Source organism: Streptopelia decaocto (genome assembly GCF_964273445.1).
Source record: "Streptopelia decaocto genome assembly, chromosome: 5".
NCBI lineage: Eukaryota > Metazoa > Chordata > Aves > Columbiformes > Columbidae > Streptopelia > Streptopelia decaocto.
The window spans coordinates 12,313,566-12,332,283 of record NC_138659.1 but is presented as its reverse complement, the minus strand read 5'-3'; the positions used below and the strand labels follow the sequence as shown (position 1 = coordinate 12,332,283).

At 48.5% G+C, this 18,718-nt stretch overlaps 3 protein-coding genes across 7 annotated transcripts in view; 1 reads left to right on the top strand and 2 right to left on the bottom strand.

Annotated features, from left to right (window-relative positions):
• The window catches only part of HOOK1 (hook microtubule tethering protein 1), a 102,471-nt gene extending 89,118 nt beyond the window's left edge, over window positions 1-13,353 (top strand). For 3 of the 5 annotated variants that reach the window (XR_014184116.1, XR_014184117.1, XR_014184118.1), the window contains 2 exons: window positions 662-737; window positions 885-1,184. The gene's annotated coding sequence lies outside the window, so the exon portion shown is untranslated. Of the gene's footprint in view, window positions 1-661; window positions 738-884; window positions 1,185-2,016; window positions 2,183-10,207; window positions 10,285-11,118; window positions 11,282-13,217 lie in introns of those variants that run through there. The other 2 variants (XR_014184114.1, XR_014184115.1) reach the window with 1 other exon arrangement.
• On the bottom strand, window positions 2,172-10,270 carry LOC309440095 (cytochrome P450 2J2-like). Its single transcript, XM_082053422.1, has 10 exons — window positions 8,598-10,270; window positions 7,761-8,064; window positions 7,010-7,172; window positions 6,709-6,858; window positions 5,968-6,128; window positions 5,379-5,555; window positions 4,983-5,118; window positions 4,547-4,734; window positions 4,080-4,218; window positions 2,172-3,406 (listed from the first exon to the last, which is right to left on the bottom strand). Exons 2-10 carry the CDS (start codon window positions 7,947-7,949, stop codon window positions 3,231-3,233), a joined length of 1,479 nt encoding a protein of 492 aa, XP_081909548.1. The 5' UTR covers window positions 7,950-8,064; window positions 8,598-10,270; the 3' UTR covers window positions 2,172-3,230.
• LOC309440092 (cytochrome P450 2J2-like) lies at window positions 11,290-17,975 on the bottom strand. The gene is made up of 10 exons (XM_082053412.1): window positions 17,822-17,975; window positions 17,179-17,485; window positions 16,429-16,591; window positions 16,127-16,276; window positions 15,392-15,552; window positions 14,780-14,956; window positions 14,384-14,519; window positions 13,984-14,171; window positions 13,417-13,555; window positions 11,290-12,797 (listed from the first exon to the last, which is right to left on the bottom strand). Exons 2-10 carry the CDS (start codon window positions 17,368-17,370, stop codon window positions 12,622-12,624), a joined length of 1,482 nt encoding a protein of 493 aa, XP_081909538.1. The 5' UTR covers window positions 17,371-17,485; window positions 17,822-17,975; the 3' UTR covers window positions 11,290-12,621.
• Between the last annotated feature and the right edge of the window lie 743 nt (window positions 17,976-18,718).

Genomic DNA, 18,718 nt, shown 5'->3' with positions numbered 1-18,718 from the left:
ACTTGTGGTTTTTGCCAGAACAAAAGGGCTGCATCACAATGAGCGTGGGCAGCAGGTGGAGAGAGGTGATCCTGCCCTTCTGCTCCCCTCTGGTGAGACCCCACCTGGAGTCCTGTGTCCAGCTCTGGGGTCCTCAGCACAGGACAGACATGGACCTGTTGGACAGGGGCCAGAGGAGCCCCAGAAATGACCAGGGGCTGGAACAGCTCTGCTGGGAGGACAGGCTGAGTGAGACAGCTGGGGTTGTTCTGCCTGGAGATGAGAAGGCTCTGGGGAGACCTTGTTGTGGCCTTTCTGTACCTAAAAGGGGCCAATAAAAAGATGGGCACAGAATGTTTAGCAGGGCCTGTTGTGATGGTGCAAGGGGTGACGGTTTTAAACTAGAAGCGGAGAGATCCAGGCTGGACATGAAGAAGACATTTTTTACAATGAGGGTGACAAAATACTGTCTCAGGTTGCCCAGAGAGGTGGTGGATGCCCCATTCCTGGAGACATCCCAGGCCAGGCTGGATGGGGCTCTGAGCAACCTAAGCTGGTGAAGATGTCCCAGCTCATGGCAGGGGTGGCACTGCCAACCCAAATGATTCTCAGATTATCCAATTGTTTTCTTGCCACAATGTGCTTCCTCTGCAATCTTAATTTGTTCTGAATTGCATCATAGCAGTGATCCAGCTCACAGCTCGACCGTCACTCTCCTCTCTGATCTTAAGGGACCGTGAAGCAGAGTCTGGAGGCAGGTAAGCACTAAACACTGACTTTGTTGCAGAAAATGTGATGTGTAATTGCACCCTCATCAAGGTAACAGTGGCACTAAATACAATTGGTGCTCATAAGACAGATATTGAACCTCTATTTATCCTTTTCCTGTGGCCTCTTTTTTGTAGGTCATGAGCAGGAAAATAACAGATCCTTCCTCAAGTGAAAGAAGAGTGTACCCACAAGGACAACACCTAATGAAGCGATGGATTAATTACTGTTTTGTTTTTTTCTTGAAGCTATTTGAAAGATAAATTTGTAAAATGTGATCACAAACTGACTTTTTTCATATTGCATACTCTAGACTATATCTGAGGTTTAATCATGTCACCATGATGTGTTTTGGTTTGGTTTTGTTTTTTAATTTATTTATTAGAAGCCATAATACTGACTGGCTTTTCTGAATTAAACTAATTCTTAATAATATACTTATTAGGTGTCAGTCTTCCTTGATGATTTCCAAGAGTATAAGAAAGGCAGGTTTTCTGTAGGATTCAGGAAACCATAACGCAAAAGGCAGATTGTCCCTGCTTAGCTGCCCATGAACTAACACATGCTATATGCTCTTATGTTTGACAGGATTTTAAAATTAACACAACAGCTTTCACCAGAAAAGCTTTAAAGGTTCTGTCCTCTTAAACCTTTCCATTTTATAGCTGTTAATGACATTTACGGTTTCAATGAAGTGTTCTCATTTGCTTAAGCTGTGAACACTTCCACTACCAAACTTGTCCGATCCTTGCCAAAAATGCATGCTCTGTATTAAGCTGTTGAGGTTTTTTCTTTTGCCCATGTTCTTACTGTCTCATGGTGCCTGAAGCCGCTTCTTGTGCGACCATTCAGTGCTGAGCGCACGGCAGTGCTGTGTTAGTGTGCTGCCCAGCGCCATCCTGCTGCTGATTTGAAGTACCAGCAAAATGGAGAGCACCTTTGCACCGACCATTACAGTTTTCTGTATGGTGTTCACGGTATTCTTTCAAATGAAAGTGCCAGTTTCTCTCCCTATTATGTTGTCTACCTTTATCATGGTTTCAGTTCCAAAACTGTGTCTGTTTCTAGAGGGACTTTTGATTTGCCCTTTTCATTGTGGTCATACACTAAAACACCTGTATGCTTAAGTATATTTAAGGAAATCACATTCTAAAATTTCTGGATACCCAAACTTTTTCATAAACTAATTTGGTGACGTACAGCTGTCTTGCTTCAGTTCTTCCCAGCTGGACAGGTCTGACAATGTTGATGCTGTTTTATCTGCACCAGGTGGCTGCCCTCCAGGATGAGAGAAACAGCTTGGTGTCAGAAACTGAGATTATGAAGGACAGGCCAGAGCAATTAGATGACTCTCTTGATGATCCAGATGCTGCAGTAGCAAAGAAGTGTTTTCATGTACAGTTGCGGCTGTAGCAAGTGCAAGAAGAAATCTGAGGTATGAAATGATTTCTCTCAGAAATCCCTCACTTGTCATGTCAAATCCATCCTGAGAATTGATCAGGGCTGTGCGGTGCCGGGGGTTCCTGCAGCCGGCCCTGGTCCCGCTGCCGGGAGCTGCAGCTCCCCGTGCTCAGGGACCTTGCTGGGGTCCCACGGTGCAACTGTTACTGAGTGGATGCATTTATTGGTGTGAACCATCGGTTGTGAATCCTGGGACTGTTTCACCTTGCATGTGATGGATTAAAATGATCGAAATTTGCTGCTGGTATTTTCCCGGGGACCCTTTTCTTCATCAGGCTGTTGAGTGCAGCAGGCCCAGCCGTGCACTGTCTTTGCTGGTACAGTGTCCGCCTCTCTGCTACCGGAGAGCAATGCCGCAGGGACATGGGTCAGGTGCTGTGCGGCTGCGGCTGCCCCGGTTGGCTCACAGCCCCCTGCCCCCCTCCCAAAACATGGGGCAGGGCTGAAGGCTACCGCCAGTACTGGAAATGGCCTGTGGTGGTCTTCACTTTGCAGAATGCTTCATGACAATGATGTTTTTGAAATGATTTATTGATGCTCTAGAAAGAGATGTGTTGATTTTTTTTAAATGGATTACATGTCAAAGATAACAAACCACTAACTGTTTGTAATTTGTATTTGCATGCCTGTTATAAAGCAAAGGTGTTAGTGCTCTTCTACAACTCACAGCCACAGCCTGAATGCTGCAGTCTCTAAAGTGCTGTTCCTCCTGCCAATGGGTAGCGTGGCCATTCATCATCAAAGATGGAAAAGCCCAAGCCCTTCATTGATTTACAGTGCCTTATCACAACATTAAGTGCCCTGGCAGAACCCAGGCTGATCACCTTTCCTATGTGATACAGAGTGCAAAGTCTGCTTGTAAAAGAAATTATTTTGCAGTTGCTTGGAAAGAAACCGACAAACCGCCCAACCTCTCCCTGCAGACGGGCAGTCATTGCCCCCACCCAGGGGAGCAGCTGACGGCTCATTTTCAGCATCCATGGCAAATGCCTTTCCCTGTGAGGACGGTGGCCAAGGCTTCCCTACCGAGGCACAGCACAGATCTTGTAGGGCTTCGGGGCCAGTGCGATGCCCAGCTTGAACTGGAGGTTGAGTGTGGTGTCAGGTGGCGCCTGGAAGGTGAATTTCTGGAGCAGAGCCGTGAAGAAGAGGAAGAGCTCGGTGCGGGCCAGCAGCTCACCCAGGCAGGAGCGCTTCCCTGCGGAGACAGTCACCCATGGCTTCCTCAGCCTGTGCTGGCTGCCCGGCTGCTTTTGCTGCCACAACAGCATCTGCCTTCCCTTAGCACCACAGCCCAGGCACATTACCCCCTTTCCTGGACGAGTTTTGCATCCCAAACTGAGCTCCGGAATAATGGCATTAGCGTTACACCACGGGCTGCATCTGAATTGCAAGACTTTTGTGGGCACGTGTGTTTATCTGTATGTACAGACACTGAATCCTCCCCTGCTTCGATAAGCTGTGCTGACACACACGGTCTGGATGTGCCCATGCTGGGAGAAGTGGTTGGTTTGAGCTACGCCAAAGAGAGGGGACAGAGAAGGTGTGTGATGCTGGCACAAGAAAGAGGGGTGGTAAAAGGAATGTCCTTGGGGAAGCTGTTGTCTGGCTTCCCTGTGATTGCAAAAGTGAAGCCTCTAGTGACCCCAGCCATGTGGGAGCAGGATCCTAGGGCAATGCTCTGCTTCGGGGACCGTGTTCCTAGGTTCTCTATAGCATTTTTACGGAGTGGCCATGGGAGGACTTCTTGAGCAGCACCTCCCAGCAACACCTGCCCTTTCCATCACTGTTTTCCTCTTGTCCTCACTATGTAGTGGGAATTGCTGTTCCAGTGCAGAAGTAGAGAAACACCGAATTCCAGCAATTCTTACCTATGGAAAATGGTATAAAAGCCTCTCTTCTCCAGAACTGACCATCCTTCAGGAAATGCCCAGGGTTAAAAGTGTCAGGAGTTTCCCACTCCTTCTTGTCAAACAACACAGAGGTGAAATTTGTGAGCACACTAGTGCCCTAAGAGGAGAAAATCAAGTTGTTAATTCTGCTGCAAATATTTGTGGAACACCCCATGCATCATCAGTTTTTCCTGCCTCTTCTCTGCTCAGAGGCTCAACGATTATGGACCCAGACTTTTCCCCTCATCAGCATCACTTTTATCTGCTCTAGTCTTGGGCCCATTGTTTGGATGGCAAAAATACACGTTCAATAGTAGTGAACTGGGGCAAGGGTGGAGTTGCTCTGTCTCTACTCCTGTCTGCACAGGATGGACCTGGGCCAGTGAAATGCGCCTGGGGAATGGGGAGTCTCTTGGTAAAGTCTCACTGATCAACAGCGGGATTACCTTTGGTATGCGGAAGCCATCCACGACTGTGTCCTTCACTGTCATTCTTGGCGCGCCAAAAGGACTGATGTTGCCTCTCCTCTGCACTTCATGGATGACGGCGTTGGTGTAGGGCATGTTGCTCCTGTCATCCAGGGCTGGCTGCCGCCCCTGCCCGATGACCGTGTCGATCTCTGCTTGCACGCGGGCTGGTGGGAAAGAGCAGGGATCAGACAAGATACAAGGGAAAAAAACAAAACCAAAATCACCTTGGAACAATGTGGGGTGGTTCCTGTGAGGGTCCCCCAAAGACTGACATGGGTAACCTGCCTCTGTTCGCACCTCTTTTTTGTGTGAGTACAGGGAGAGTTCCCATTTCTCTCTCACAAAAAAGAGGGTCTTACTAAGCTCTGAGGGATAAAATAATGAAAAAGTGCTGACAGTTTACTGATTGTACCTTGGATTTCTGGATACATGGCCATAAACAGCAGAGCCCAGCGGATGGTTACTGAAGTGGTCTCGGTCCCAGCTAAGAACAAGTCAACTGCACATGCCATGAGGTTTTCCTCCTGGAAGGTGCCATCGCCGTTGTCCTTCACAAAGAGATGCGTTAGTGCCACATGAACAGCGAGGGCTGCCCTGACACCAGGCTTACTCCAAGTCAACCCCAAGGATTTGGCGGAAGCTGCTGGCCCCCTGCACCTCCATCCTCTAGATGGGTGCCCTGAACCTGATGTCCATCCTAAGCCCATCACTGGCCACAGAGGCAACTCAGATGGAAAAGTTGGGCTCATTTCTCATCTCTCTGGATTTCTAAGCCCCGCTGCAGAGGGGTTTGCTCTGCGGTGCTGACCTTGGCTATCTCCTGCAGGTAGCAGTCGATGAAGTCCCGGCTCTCCGAGGGGTTCCAGTCCTCCTTGTGTTCGTCAATCCTCTCTTTCACAAAACTTTTCAGTAATCTTGAGTTTTTAAAAACGGTTTGGTGGGCTCCGGGTAAGAACTTTATTATGGATGGGAAAGCATTGTACAGCTTTGGAGAGAAAGGAGAGAGGCAAATTGAATAGAGGATGGAAACAGACCTTCTGATATCAAAACCCGAGAAGCCTACAGGGCCTAGCTGAGTCAATTGCTGGTGTTGGTGGAAACAGTTGAACTGCAGGAGAGCTTGACAAGGGATTGGTATTCTTGTCACAGAGAGACTAATGCACTACCTGGCATTACAGCAGGCGGGAGTGTGGTTTATGGGCAAGAAAGGTGATGTTGGGTGAGAATGACAAGCACATTGCACAGCTGGGAAAAAAGGGCAGAAAGAAATTAGGGGAACAGCAAATGACAACCAAGTTTTGTGATGAAAAACCTACAGGCTTTGAGGTTGACTCCACAGGAGAAACCGTTTCACTGCAAAAGTGCACACTACCTGTGATAGTGGCAGGAGTTTGTACCTGGCTCATGGTGGCCCCGCTGAGGGTAAGGGTCTCGTCTATCAGCCGCAGCAATTTTTGGAAGTCCTCATCATGGTAGTCAAAGCGATTGCCAAAGGTGACGGAGCAGATGATGTTTGAAACGGCGTTATTGATATTAAAGTGAGGGTCAAAAGGACTCCCTGCAGAAGGCAAAGGGAATGATCAATTTTCTTCAAGTCTTAGCAGAAAAGAACAAGAAAACACAGTTGTCAGAGATAAACTATTTAACAAATAGGAGTGAAATGAGTGGCCCCTGATGGGTACCCTCCTGTATCACTGCATTCCCAGGACTCCTCACCGCCCCAGGGTCTGGCCAAGCTTGGCTGGGCAGCCCCGTTGTGCAGCAAACATCCCACCCTTGGTCCCTCTTCAGTCAGACTGTGGAGAAGTTTGTTTATGTTGGAAAGCCAGGTCTGCAGAAGAGATCATGTGAATTCATGGGAAACAGTGGTGCTTACACACACAGGATGTTCTGGAGATCTCTAAGAGAGCAGCAGGCTGAAGCTGGGCTATGAATAATGGTTTTAGGGTTTACCCAGCTCCACTCACTCGACAGTCTGAAGGAAAATCACCTGTAAAAGGGATTTGGGGTGCTGGCAGGGTGCTAGCATCTTTTCCAAGGTGAGGCATTTCTCAGCATGCAGTGACTCATGAGTGAAATTGTAATGGGTCATACTGGTTTCTGCCTTCATCACAGCTTATGAGGGCCATGGCCTTTACCCTGCTCATCCCTAAACGCATCCACGAGGTACCGGCACTCCTCCTGGATGCGCTCCTCCAGGCTCCTCTTCCCCAAGCCGAAGTTTCGAAGGGTGGACAAGGTGAACCTCCTCTGCTGCTTCCACAAGTGCCCACTGGAAGTGAGCACTCCTGCCAGAAACACGGTAATGTGAGCCAATGCAGATCCCTCCACCAGGAGAAAAAGCTCCAGGGCTCTGCCTTACGTCCAGCCGCGTTGGGCATTTGCAGGGTCAGCACTTTGATTTTATGGCTGAGATCTGTGTCCTGAGGGAGAACTCACCCCTGTTCTTGAAGACCCTCCCAGCAACAGGCAATTCAGGGCGATCCAGGAAGTTTTCCCCTTGGTTTACAAGAACTTCTCTAAGCATCCGCAGCCCATTAACGATCACATATGATTCACTGCCCATGTCCAAGCCGAAGATGTCACCATATTTTTCAATAAGCTGGGAGGGTGAACAAAAAATTACAAGGAGCTGCATTTGCGATCAGTGTGTCTGTCATGACAGGGATGGCCTGGCAGGACACACAAGTGAAAACAAGGGAAGCTGAGAGCAGGAGGGGAGACAGGGTGTTTGCGCAAGTGTCTGCTTCTCTGTGTGGTCTTTTTTCCTTTCCTCTTTTCCCAAATCACAGACGGGGAGTTGAAGATTATTTACCATAAATCACACAAAACTCTGCCAGTTTGATCTTTCAGTCCTGTGTTTTTCCAGCTTTTGTTTCACTCCCTTCCCAAATATCTTTCCAGTGCCCAGTGAGACCTATGGAGCTCCTACAGCTGTGACCAGCACCTGTGGCATCAGGCCTTGCCCTTTGCCCAAAGGATTGCTCCACAATTGTCCCCTTCTTCACGCCTGGGCAAACTTCATCCACGTTGCTGCCGACTGAGGGCAGACGTCCTGCCCACCCTGGGGTGAGCTCCTGCAAGTCCTCCTGGGCCATGGGGTTCGGGTTAAACCCCTCCACACACTGCAAAGTTGGCACAGACACAACCCCGTCCCTCCCCTTCCCTACAGTACCCACCACCCCCTTACCTTCTGTGCTGTCATCATGGGATTGTTGAAGTTCATCAGGTACATGTGCCCCACGATGGGGAGATAGAAGGGTTGTGGTGGGAAGCCCTTGGGCTTTCTGTGCTTCATGTAGTCGGCAACGAGTAGGAAAACAACAAGGAAGATGAGGAGCACCTGGATGGAGATGCTCTCCCAGAGGAAACGCAGCATGGCTGGATGGTGGGGATCTGCAGGGACGTGTCCTGCGGCAGGTCAGGGCAGGCTGAGCTCGCGAGACACCACAGAACCCCAGGGGTAGGGGCAAATGAGCAACGTGCTGGCACAGCTGTGGGCACAGACACAAGACAGCATGCAGTGGCTTTTGCTGACCTGGTCTGGAATCTGCGTCCAGAATCCTGTTTTGCTAGGTTGGAGTAAGGACAGTTTGATTAAACCTCTTCCAGATAAAACTCAAGCCTTTCCTCTGATCTCTTTAAAAAAAGCAAACACACACACAAAAGTCCCCTGCCCTTCTTTCCTCTTCCCACTGGTGCTTTACAAAACCCCAGGGATCCTCATCCTTCTGTAAAGGACAGAAAGGAGCTTGGCAGAGCCAGGATTGAAACCTTCTGGCAACCCCACCAAGCTGTTCCCACAAGCCCACAGCTCATCAGAAGCCCCACGCTCTCCTCCCCGTGGTTCTCTCAACAACCGTGTCCCAGTGTCGGATTCACAGTGCGGGGGAGGGTCCAGCTACTCCAAGCGCCTCTCACTTTCCTCGTTTGCAAAATTTTATTCGCTAGGACAAATAGTTATTAACCAAGGCCCAGGTCAGCAGAGCCATCAGAGATAAGGTTATACAAACCTTTCACAACCCACCTGACTCAAGACTTTCAGTTTTATTGCATCCGGTTCGTGTAGGGAGGAAGTAAACAGCCATCCAGGGTCTGCAGCCGTTTCCAAGCACCGTCATTTCCTGGTCTGCGCATTCAAGTGCAGGCAGAGCAACCTGCTCCTGCCTCTTCTACACCACTCAACACATTCAGCAGCACGTGTAGGTTTTCTGATACTCACTGGGAAGCTGGGAGAGAAGTTAGAAATCCTCATGGATACAGGAACGATTACAGTTTGTCTCATGCAGGATGACTACAGCAGCCATAAAAGCGTGCTGTATTTTGAGAAAAACAACAACAACAACAACAACAAACCAGATTGCTGTATTTTGCATGAAGCTTGATTACAATTACATAAAAGTTATGGTGTAGAAAAATGTTCCAGATCATCTTATCCTTCCTGGTCTCACCTGGGCTTAGTTGTGATATTGGGTGCTGAGCCCTTCTGTATTGCCAGGAATGGGGCTCTCTGGCCAGGCCAGAATTAGAACTTCTTAGGTTTCTGAGAAGCTTTTCAAAGGCTTGGGGAACAACTGAATTTGGAAACATTTTTAATTTTTTTTTTTTTTTTTTTTAATGTTGGTAGAATTAATTCTCTCATATTTGTGGTCTAGCCCAAAAAAACCCTTAACGTTCTACTTTTGCTTTCTGTAGTTTAAAAGGTCAGTCAACTAAACCAGCAGTTATTTGGCTTTCAAAACTTGTGGTTTTTGCCAGAACAAAAGGGCTGCATCACAATGAGCGTGGGCAGCAGGTGGAGAGAGGTGATCCTGCCCTTCTGCTCCCCTCTGGTGAGACCCCACCTGGAGTCCTGTGTCCAGCTCTGGGGTCCTCAGCACAGGACAGACATGGACCTGTTGGAGAGGGGCCAGAGGAGCCCCAGAAATGACGAGGGGCTGGAACAGCTCTGCTGGGAGGACAGGCTGAGTGAGACAGCTGGGGTTGTTCTGCCTGGAGAATGGAAGGCTCTGGGGAGACCTTGTTGTGGCCTTTCTGTACCTAAAAGGGGCCAATAAAAAGATGGACACAGAATGTTTAGCAGGGCCTGTTGTGACAGGACATGGGGTGATGGTTTTAAACTAGAAGATCGGAGATTCAGGCTGGACATGAGGAAGAAATTTTTTACAATGAGGGTGGTGAGAGCCTGGCCCAGGTTGGCCAGAGTGGATGCCCCATTCCTGGAGACATCCCAGGCCAGGCTGGATGGGGCTCTGAGCAACCTAAGCTGGTGAAGATGTCTCTGCTCATGCAGGGGTTTGACTGAGTGAGTCTGAAAGTCCCTTCCAACTCAAATGATTCTCTGATTATCCAATTATTTTCTTGCCACAATGTGCTCCCTCTGCAATCCCAATTTGTTCTGAATTGGATCATAGCAGTGATCCAGCTCACAGCTTGACCGTCACTCTGCTCTCTGAGCTTAAGGGACCGTGAAGCAGAGTGTGGAGGCAGGTAAGCACTAAACACTGACTTTGTTGCAGAAAATGTGATGTGTAATTGCACCCTCATCAAGGTAACAGTGGCACTAAATACAACTGGTGCTCATAAGACAGATATTGAACCTCTATTTATCCTTTTCCTGTGGCCTCTCTTTTGTAGCTCATGAGCAGGAAAATAATAGATCCTTCCACAACTGAAAAAGCAGTGAACCCAAAAGGACAACACTAAAAGAAGTGGTACTGTTTTTTTTTTCTTACATCTCTTTGTCAGATAAACTTACAAATTATGATAACAAACTGACATTTATACTGTATACTCTGGATTATGTGAGATGTTCAATCTGCTCGCACAACAATGATGTTTGGGATTTTTTGTTTTTTTTTTCTTCACTTTAATTTTACTTATTTGAAGCCATAATAATGACTAACGGTTCTCAGTTGCACTACTTCTTAATAAATTCACTTGTAAGGTCTCAGTCTTCCTTGATGATTTCCAAGAGTATAAGAAAGGTAGGTTTTCTGTAGGATTCAGGAAAATGTAACCCAAAATTATATTGTCCCTGTTAAAATAGCAGATAAATAACACACGCTCTAATGTTTGACAGGATGTTAAAACTATCAGCTTTTACTAGAAAATCTTTAAATGTTCTGTCCTCTTAAACCTTTCCCATTTTATGGCTGTTAATGACACTTATGGTTTCAATGAAGTGTTGTTCTCATTTGCTTAAGCTGTGAACACTTCCAATACCAAAGTTGCTTGATCCTTGCCAAAAATGCATGCTCTGTATGAAGCCATTGAGGTTTTTTTTGTGTGTATTACTGTCTTCACTCCCTATTATGTTGTCTACCTTTATCATGGTTTCAGATCCAAAAATGTGTCAGTTTACGGAGGGACCATTCGTTTGCCCATTTCATACACTAAGACATCTGTATGCTTAAGTATAGATATGAAAATCACATTGCAAAATTTCTACATGCTCAACCTTTTCGTGGGTGAAGTACAGCTGTCTTGCTTCAGTTCTTCCCAGCTGGACAGGTCTGACAATGTTGATGCTGTTTTATCTGCACCAGGTGGCTGCCCTCCAGGATGAGAGAAACAGCTTGGTGTCAGAAATTGAGATTATGAAGGACAGGCCAGAGCAATTAGATGACTCTCATGATGATCCAAATACTGCAGTGACAAAGAAGTATTTTCAAGAACAGCTGGAGCTGGAACTGCAAGAAGAAATCTGAGGTATGAAATTATTTCTCTCAGAAATCCCTCACTTGTCATGTCAAATCCATCCTGAGAATTGATCAGGGCTGTGTGGTGCCGGGGGTTCCTGCAGCCGGCCCCGGTCCCGCTGCCGGGAGCTGCAGCTCCCCGTGCTCAGGGACCTTGCTGGGGTCCCACGGTGCAACTGTTACTGAGTGGATGCATTTACTGGTGTGAACCACCGGTTGTGAATCCTGGGACTGTTTCACCTTGCATGTGATGGATTAAAATGATTGAAATTTGCTGCTGGTATTTTCCCAGGGACCCTTTTCTTCACCAGGCTGTTGAATGCAGCAGGCTCAGCCGTGCACTGTGTTGCTGGAGCTCACCCCTCTGCCCCCTGGGCACACCAGCCACTCGGTGATGCTGGGCAGGTAAATGGGGAGGATTTAGCAGGCTGCAAGAGGTAGGACCTAAAACTTCTGCAGCTACAAGCACAGATGATTTATAAAGGGGTCTGTTGAGTGGAGAGCACTGTGCTCCATGTGGGTGCCACAGTATTGTTGCTGTGACACGCCAGGACCCGGCCATAGGCTTTCATGGTTTTCCTACTAGTTTCTTGTCCTGTCAGGGTCAGTGATTTTAATCAGTTCTGTAGCAACTGCCTTTGCTGTTACAGTGCCCGCCTCTCTGCTACCGGAGAGCAATGCCGCAGGGACATGGGTCGGGTGCTGTGCGGCTGCGGCTGCCCTGGTGGGCTCGCAGCCCCCTGTCCCCCTCCCAAAACATGGGGCAGGGCAGGAGGCTACAGCCAGTGCTGGAAATGGCCTGTGGTGGTCTTCACCTTGCAGAATGCTTCATGACAATGATGTTTTTGTAAGGATTTATTGATGCTCTAGAAAGAGAGGTGTTGTTTTTTTTTTAAATGGATTACATGTCAAAGGTAACAAAATCACTAACTGATGGCAATTCGTACTTGCATGACTGTTATAAAGCAAAGGCTGTTAGTGCTCTTCTACAACTCACAGCCAGAGCCTGAACACTGCAGTCTCTAAAGTGTTGCTCCTTCTCCTGCCACTGGGAAGTGTGGCCATTCATCATGAAAGAAGGCCCAAGCCGCTCGTTGATTTACAGTACACTATTGCAAACCTAAAAGTGCCCTGGCAGATCCCAGGCTGATCACCTTTCCCATGTGATACAGAGTGCAAAGTCTGCTTGTAAAAGAAATTATTTGCAATTGCTTGGAAAGAAAGCAACAAACCTCTCAGCCTTTCCCTGGACCCAGGTAATCATTCCACCAACCCAGGGGAGCAGCCAAGGGCTCGTTTTCAGCATCCATGGCAAAGGATTTTCCCTGTGAGGACGGTGGCCAAGGCTTCCTACCGAGGCACAGCACAGATCTTGTAGGGCTTCGGGCTTACTGTGATACCCTGCTTGAACTGGAGGGTGAGTGTGGTGTCCGGTGGTGCCTGGAAGGTGAATTTCTGGAGCAGAGCCGTGAAGAAGAGGAAGAGCTCGGTGCGGGCCAGCAGCTCACCCGGGCAGGAGCGCTTCCCTGCAGAGACAGTCACCCATGGCTTCCTCAGCCTGCGCTGGCTGCCCGGCTGCTTTTGCTGCCACAACAGCATCTACCTTCCCTTAGCACCACAGCCCAGGCATGTTACCCCCTTTTCAGGATGAGTTTTGCATGCTAAACTGAGCTTCCCAATAATGGCATTAGCGTTACAGCATGGTCTGTGTTCCCAGTTGCAGGAGTTCTAAGGGAACGTCTGCGTAATGGGAAAGAGGGGTGGTAAAAGGAATGTCGTTGGGGACACTGATGGCCAGGTCCCCTGTGATGGCAACAGTGAAGCCTCTAGTGACCCCAGCCATGTGGGAGTAGGAGCCCAGGACAATGATCTACTTGGTGAAGGTGTTTCTAGGGTCTCTGGCATGTTTATGGTCTGTAATTCATCCTCATCTCGCTTCTGTGCAGGTGAAGTGGGAAAAGAAAGAGCTCAGAGTGTCGGTTGTGGTGCTCTGGAGTGGCCGTGTGAGCACTGCATGAGCAGCACCTCCCAGGGTGCAGCCAACATCTGTCCTTTCCGTCACTATTTTCCTCTGTGTCCCACCGTGCTGTCGGAAGCCCCAGTCCAGGACCTCACACTGAAGCAACAACTTCCAGCAAATCTTACCTATGGAAAATGGTATAAAAGACTCTCTTTTCCAGAACTGACCATCCTTCAGGAAATGTCCAGGGTTAAAAGTGTCAGGGGTTTCCCACTCATTCTTGTCAAACAGGAGGGATGTTAAATTTGTTATCACGCTTGTTCCCTAAGAGGAGAAAAATAAAAATAAATTGCACTTTCTCTATCATTGAGAGCACGCATGGCATTTCTATTTTCCAGTCTCCTCTCCTCTAAGAACAACCATAGTCAAACTCTGCTGCAATTATTTGTACAACACACCCTGAATAGTCAATTTTTCATACTCATTCTTTTTTTTCAAAGGTGCAGTGATTATAGATCCGCATTTTTCCCTCATCAGCATCACTTTTATCTGCTCTAGTCTTGGGCCCAAGTTCCTGCAAAAGCTGTGAGATGGGATCTGTGCCTCAAGGGTGTGTGCAGCGGGGGTGTCACCCCCAGTGCTGTGCACGACTCAGTGTGCTGGAAAACAGTGTTTGGACGGCAAAAATACATGTTCAATAGAAGTCAACTGCTGTCTCTTGCTAAAGTCTCATCGCTCAGCAGTGGGGTTACCTTTGGTATGTAGAAGCCATTCACGACCGTGTCCTTCACTGTCATTCTTGGCACACTGAAAGGGATGATGTTGCCTTTCCTCTGCACTTCGTGGATGACGGCGTTGGTGTAGGGCATGTTGCTCCTGTCATCCAGGGCTGGCTGCCGCCCCTGCCCGATGACCGTGTCGATCTCTGCTTGCACGCGGGCTGGTGGGAAAGAGCAGGGATCAGACAAGATACATGGAAAAGAAATAGATGCTTAGTCCCCAAAGGATTGACCTGGGACACCTACCACTGTTCGCACCTCTTTTTTGTGTGAGTACAGGGAGAGTCCCCATTTCTCTCTCACAAAAAAGAGGGTCTTACTAAGCTCTGAGGGATAAAATAATGAAAAAGTGCTGATAGTTTACTGATTCTACCTTGGATTTCTGGATACATGGCCATAAACAGCAGAGCCCAGCGGATGGTTGTTGAAGTGGTCTCGGTCCCAGCTAAGAACAAGTCGAGTGCACATGCCACAAGGTTTTCCTCCTCGAAGATGCCATCGCCGTTGTGCTTCACAAAGAGATGTGTTAGTGCCACATGAACAGCGAGGGCTGCCCTGACACCAGGCTTACTCCAAGTCAACCCCAAGGATTTGGCGGAAGCTGCTGGCCCCCTGCACCTCCATCCTCTAGATGGGTGCCCTGAACCTGATGTCCATCCTAAGCTCACAACTGGCCACAGAGGCAGTTCAGATGGAGAATTTGGGCTTATTTCTCATCCCTCTGGATTTCTAAGCCCCGCTGCAGAGGGGTTTGCTCTGCGGTGCTGACCTTGGCTATCTCCTGCAGGTAGCAGTCGATGAAGTCCCGGCTCTCCGAGGGGTTCCAGTCCTCCTTGTGTTTGTCGATCCTCTCTTTCACAAAATTTTTCAGTAATCTTGAGTTTATAATCATGGTTTGGTGGGCTCCAGGGAAGAACTTTAGTATAGATGGGAAAGCATTGTACAGCTTTAGAAGGAAAAGAAGTGAGGCAAATTGAATAGAGGATGGAAATAGACCTTCTGTTATCAAAACCTGAAGAACCTGCAGTGCCACACTGACTAAACTGCTGGAGTTGGTGGAAAGAGCTGAGCTCCAGGAGAGCTTGACAAGGGGTTGGAATTCCTGTCACTCCAGAGAGACTTATGCACTGCCTGGCATTACAGCAGGCAGGTTGGCAGTTAATGGCCAGGAAAGGTGATGTTGGGTGAGAGGGATGACAAGAACATTGCACAGCTGGAAAAACGGGAAAAAAAAAAATGGGCAAATCGACATTGTGTGAGGAATAGGCACTGACAAGAAAGTTTGGTGATGAAAACACTGTATGTTTTTAGGTTGACTCAACAGGAGAAACTTTGGCACTGCAGAGTGCACACTATCCATGTTGGTGGCAGGAGTCAGTACCTGGGTCATGATGGCTCCATTAAGGGTAAGGGTCTCATTCAGCAGGTGCAGCAGTTTTTCGAAGTCATAATCATGGTAGTCAAAGCGATTGCCAAAGGTGACAGAGCAAATGATGTTTGAAACGGCGTTATTGATTTTAAAGTGAGGGTCAAAAGGACTCCCTGCAGAAGGCAAAGGGAATGATCAATTTTCTTCAAGTCTTAGCAGAAAAGAACAAGAAAACACAGTTGTCAGAGGTAAATTATTCAACAAAGAGGAGAGAAATGAGTGGCACCCTCCTGTGTCACTGCATTCCCAGGACTCCTCACCACCCCAGGATCTGGCCAAGCTTGGCTGGGCAGCCCCGTTGTGCAGCAAACATCCCACCCTTGGTCCCACTTCAGTCAGACTGTGGAGAAGTTTGTTTACGTTGGAAAGCCAGGTCTGCAGAAGAGCAGATATCATGTGAATTCATGGGAAACATCGGTGCTTACACACACGGGATGTTCTGGAGATCTCCAAAAGAGCAGCAGGCTGAAGGTGGGCTATGAATAACGCTTTGGGGGTTACCCAGATGCCTTCACCTGCCAGTCTGAGGGAAAATCACCTGTGAAAGGGAGCTGGGATGCTAGCAGGGTGCTAGCACCACTTGCAATGTGAGGCATTTTTCAGCATGCAGTGAGTCATAAGTGATATTAGAATGGGCCATACTGGTTTCTGCCTTCATCTCAGCTTATAAGGGGCCATGGCACTTACCCTGCTCATCCCCAAACGCATCCACGAGGTACCGGCACTCCTCCTGGATGCGCTCCTCCAGGCTCTTCTTCCCCAAGCCGAAGTTTCGGAGGGTGGACAAGGTGAATCTCCTCTGCTGCTTCCACAAGTGCCCATTGGAAGAGACCAGTCCTGCCAGAAACACGACACTGTGAGCCAAGGCAGATCCCTCTACCAAGGAGAAAATGTTTCCCAGCTCTGCCTTATGTGCAGCTGTGTTGGACCTCTGCTGAGTCAGCACTTTGATTTTGTGGCTGAGATCTGTGTCCTGAGGGAGAACTCACCCCTGTTGCTGAAGAGCTCCCCAGGAAGAGACATTTCAGGGCGATCCCGGAAGTTTTCTCCTTGGTTTACAAGAACTTCCTTAACCAGGTATTGCCCATTTATGAATACACTCCATTCAGTGCCCACCTCCAAGCTGAATATGTCCCCATACTTTTCCGTAAGCTGTGAAGATGATGAAATAAACAGACGATACTGTTATTGCAAAGAGTGTGTCTGTCGGGCCAGGGATGGCCTGGCAGGGAACAGGAGTGAAAACAAGGGAAACTGAGAGCAGCAGAGGAGACAGGATGTTTGCACAAGTGTCTGCCTGTTTTGTCTGGTGTTTTTTCTTTCCTGTTTTCCTAAATCATTGATCAGGAATTGGTACTAATTTGCCATAAATCACGCAGAACTCTCCTGGTTTGATTTTTCAGTCCTGTGTTTTTCTTGCTTTTGTTTCTCTCCCTTCCCACATACCCTTCCAATGCCCAGTCAGATCTATGGGGCACCTACAGCTGTGACAGCACCCATGGTGTCAGGCCTTGCCCTTTGCCCAAAGGATTGCTCCATAATTGTCCCCTTATTTATGCCGGGGCAAACTTCATCCATGTTGCTGCTGACTGAGGGCAAACGTCCTGCCCACTTCAGGGTGAGCTTCTGTGAGTCTTCATGGGCCATGGGGTTCACGTTAACCCCCTCCTCAGGGTTGACAGGATTGTGTAGCTGCAATGCCCTCTATCCCCTTGCCTCTGGTGCCCCCAGCCCCTTACCTTCTGCATTGAGATTTGGGCATCACTGAAGTTCATCAGGACATGTAAGTGCCCCAGGATGGGGAGATAGAAGGGGTGCGGAGGAAAGTCCTTGGGCTTTCTGTGCTTCATGTAGTTGGCAACGAGCAGGAACACAATGAGGAAGACGAGGAGCACCTGGATGGAGATGCTCTCCCAGAGGAAACGCAGCATGGCTGGATGGTGGGGCTCTGCAGGGACGTGTCCTGTGGCAGGTCAGGCCAGGCTGAGCTCAAGGGGCACCACAGAACCCCAGGGTCAGGGGTTGACAGGCAACGTGCTGGCACAGCTGTGGGCACAGACACAAGACAGCATGGTTAAGACTCCTGCTTTCCCAGGTTTCAGTAAAGACAGTTTGATTAAACCCCTTCTCAATTAAACATCAAGGCTTTCCTCTGATTGTATTAAAAAAAGCAAACACAAACCAAAACATCCCTGCTTTTCTTTCCCCCTCCCATCTCCCATCACTGCTTTACAAAACCTGACTGATCCATGTCCTTGTGTAAAGGACAGAAAGGAGCTTTGTCGGGCTGGGATTAAAACCTTCTGGCAGCCTCGCTGTGCCATTCCCATGAGCCCACGGCTCTCCACAAGCCCCACTTTCCCCTCCCTGTGGTTCTCTCACCGCCTGTGCCCCAGCTTTTCCGTCACGGTGCCAGGGAGGCTCCAGCTGCTCCTCGCTGCCTGTACTGTGTTCATTTGCAGGTTCATTCAGTAGTACAAATATTCATCAACAAAGCCCCGAGTCAGCAGGAACATCTGAGAAAAAGTTGCGCAAGCCTTTCAGAAAATCTTACACGCAAGTTTCATTTCATTGCATCTGGTTCATAGGTGGATGAAGTAAACAGCCGCCCAGGGTCTGCAGCCGTTTCCAAGCACCGTCATTTCCTGGTCTGCGCAGACAAGTGCAAGCAGAGCAACTCAATTCAGCCATGAGGTTGTCCCTGCCGCCGCCTTTTGAATCCGTGCCCAAAGCCGGAGGAAGCAAAAACAGGGGCTGAAAAGGCAAAGCAGACATCCAGCTCTGCAGGCTGTGACCCTTCAGTGGTAGCTGGTAACTGGCTGTGCTGAATTTTCCCATCTAAGAGTGGCTCTGGGACAGGCAGTTGATCATGCATGTACACCACATGCATTTATTTTGATATATGCAGTGAGTTTTACTGCGAAAGAAGCAGGGGCATTCACAGCAGCAGTTTGCCTTTGCATCAAGCGGCTCTGCAGCCGTTTGCAGTCGTTGGCTGCCACTTCATGCTCCAGGGGATGATTTGGGTTCATTTTCTCTCTTTCAGGGACATAAGCTGTGGCTGCTGAGGTGGTCCAGTGCTGAGACAAGGCACTGAGATGCAGCAGCTATGCCATACATACAGGAGCAAATCTGCTGCATAAACCTAACACTTGAGTAAACTGAAAAACTTAAACCACTGTTTTATTGTGGACATTAAAGAAGAAAAACTGTTTTAGAGGAGAAGCTCTGTTTTTGTCTCTGGCCTTCAAACACACTCTGGTGTGAGCCTGCAGAGAT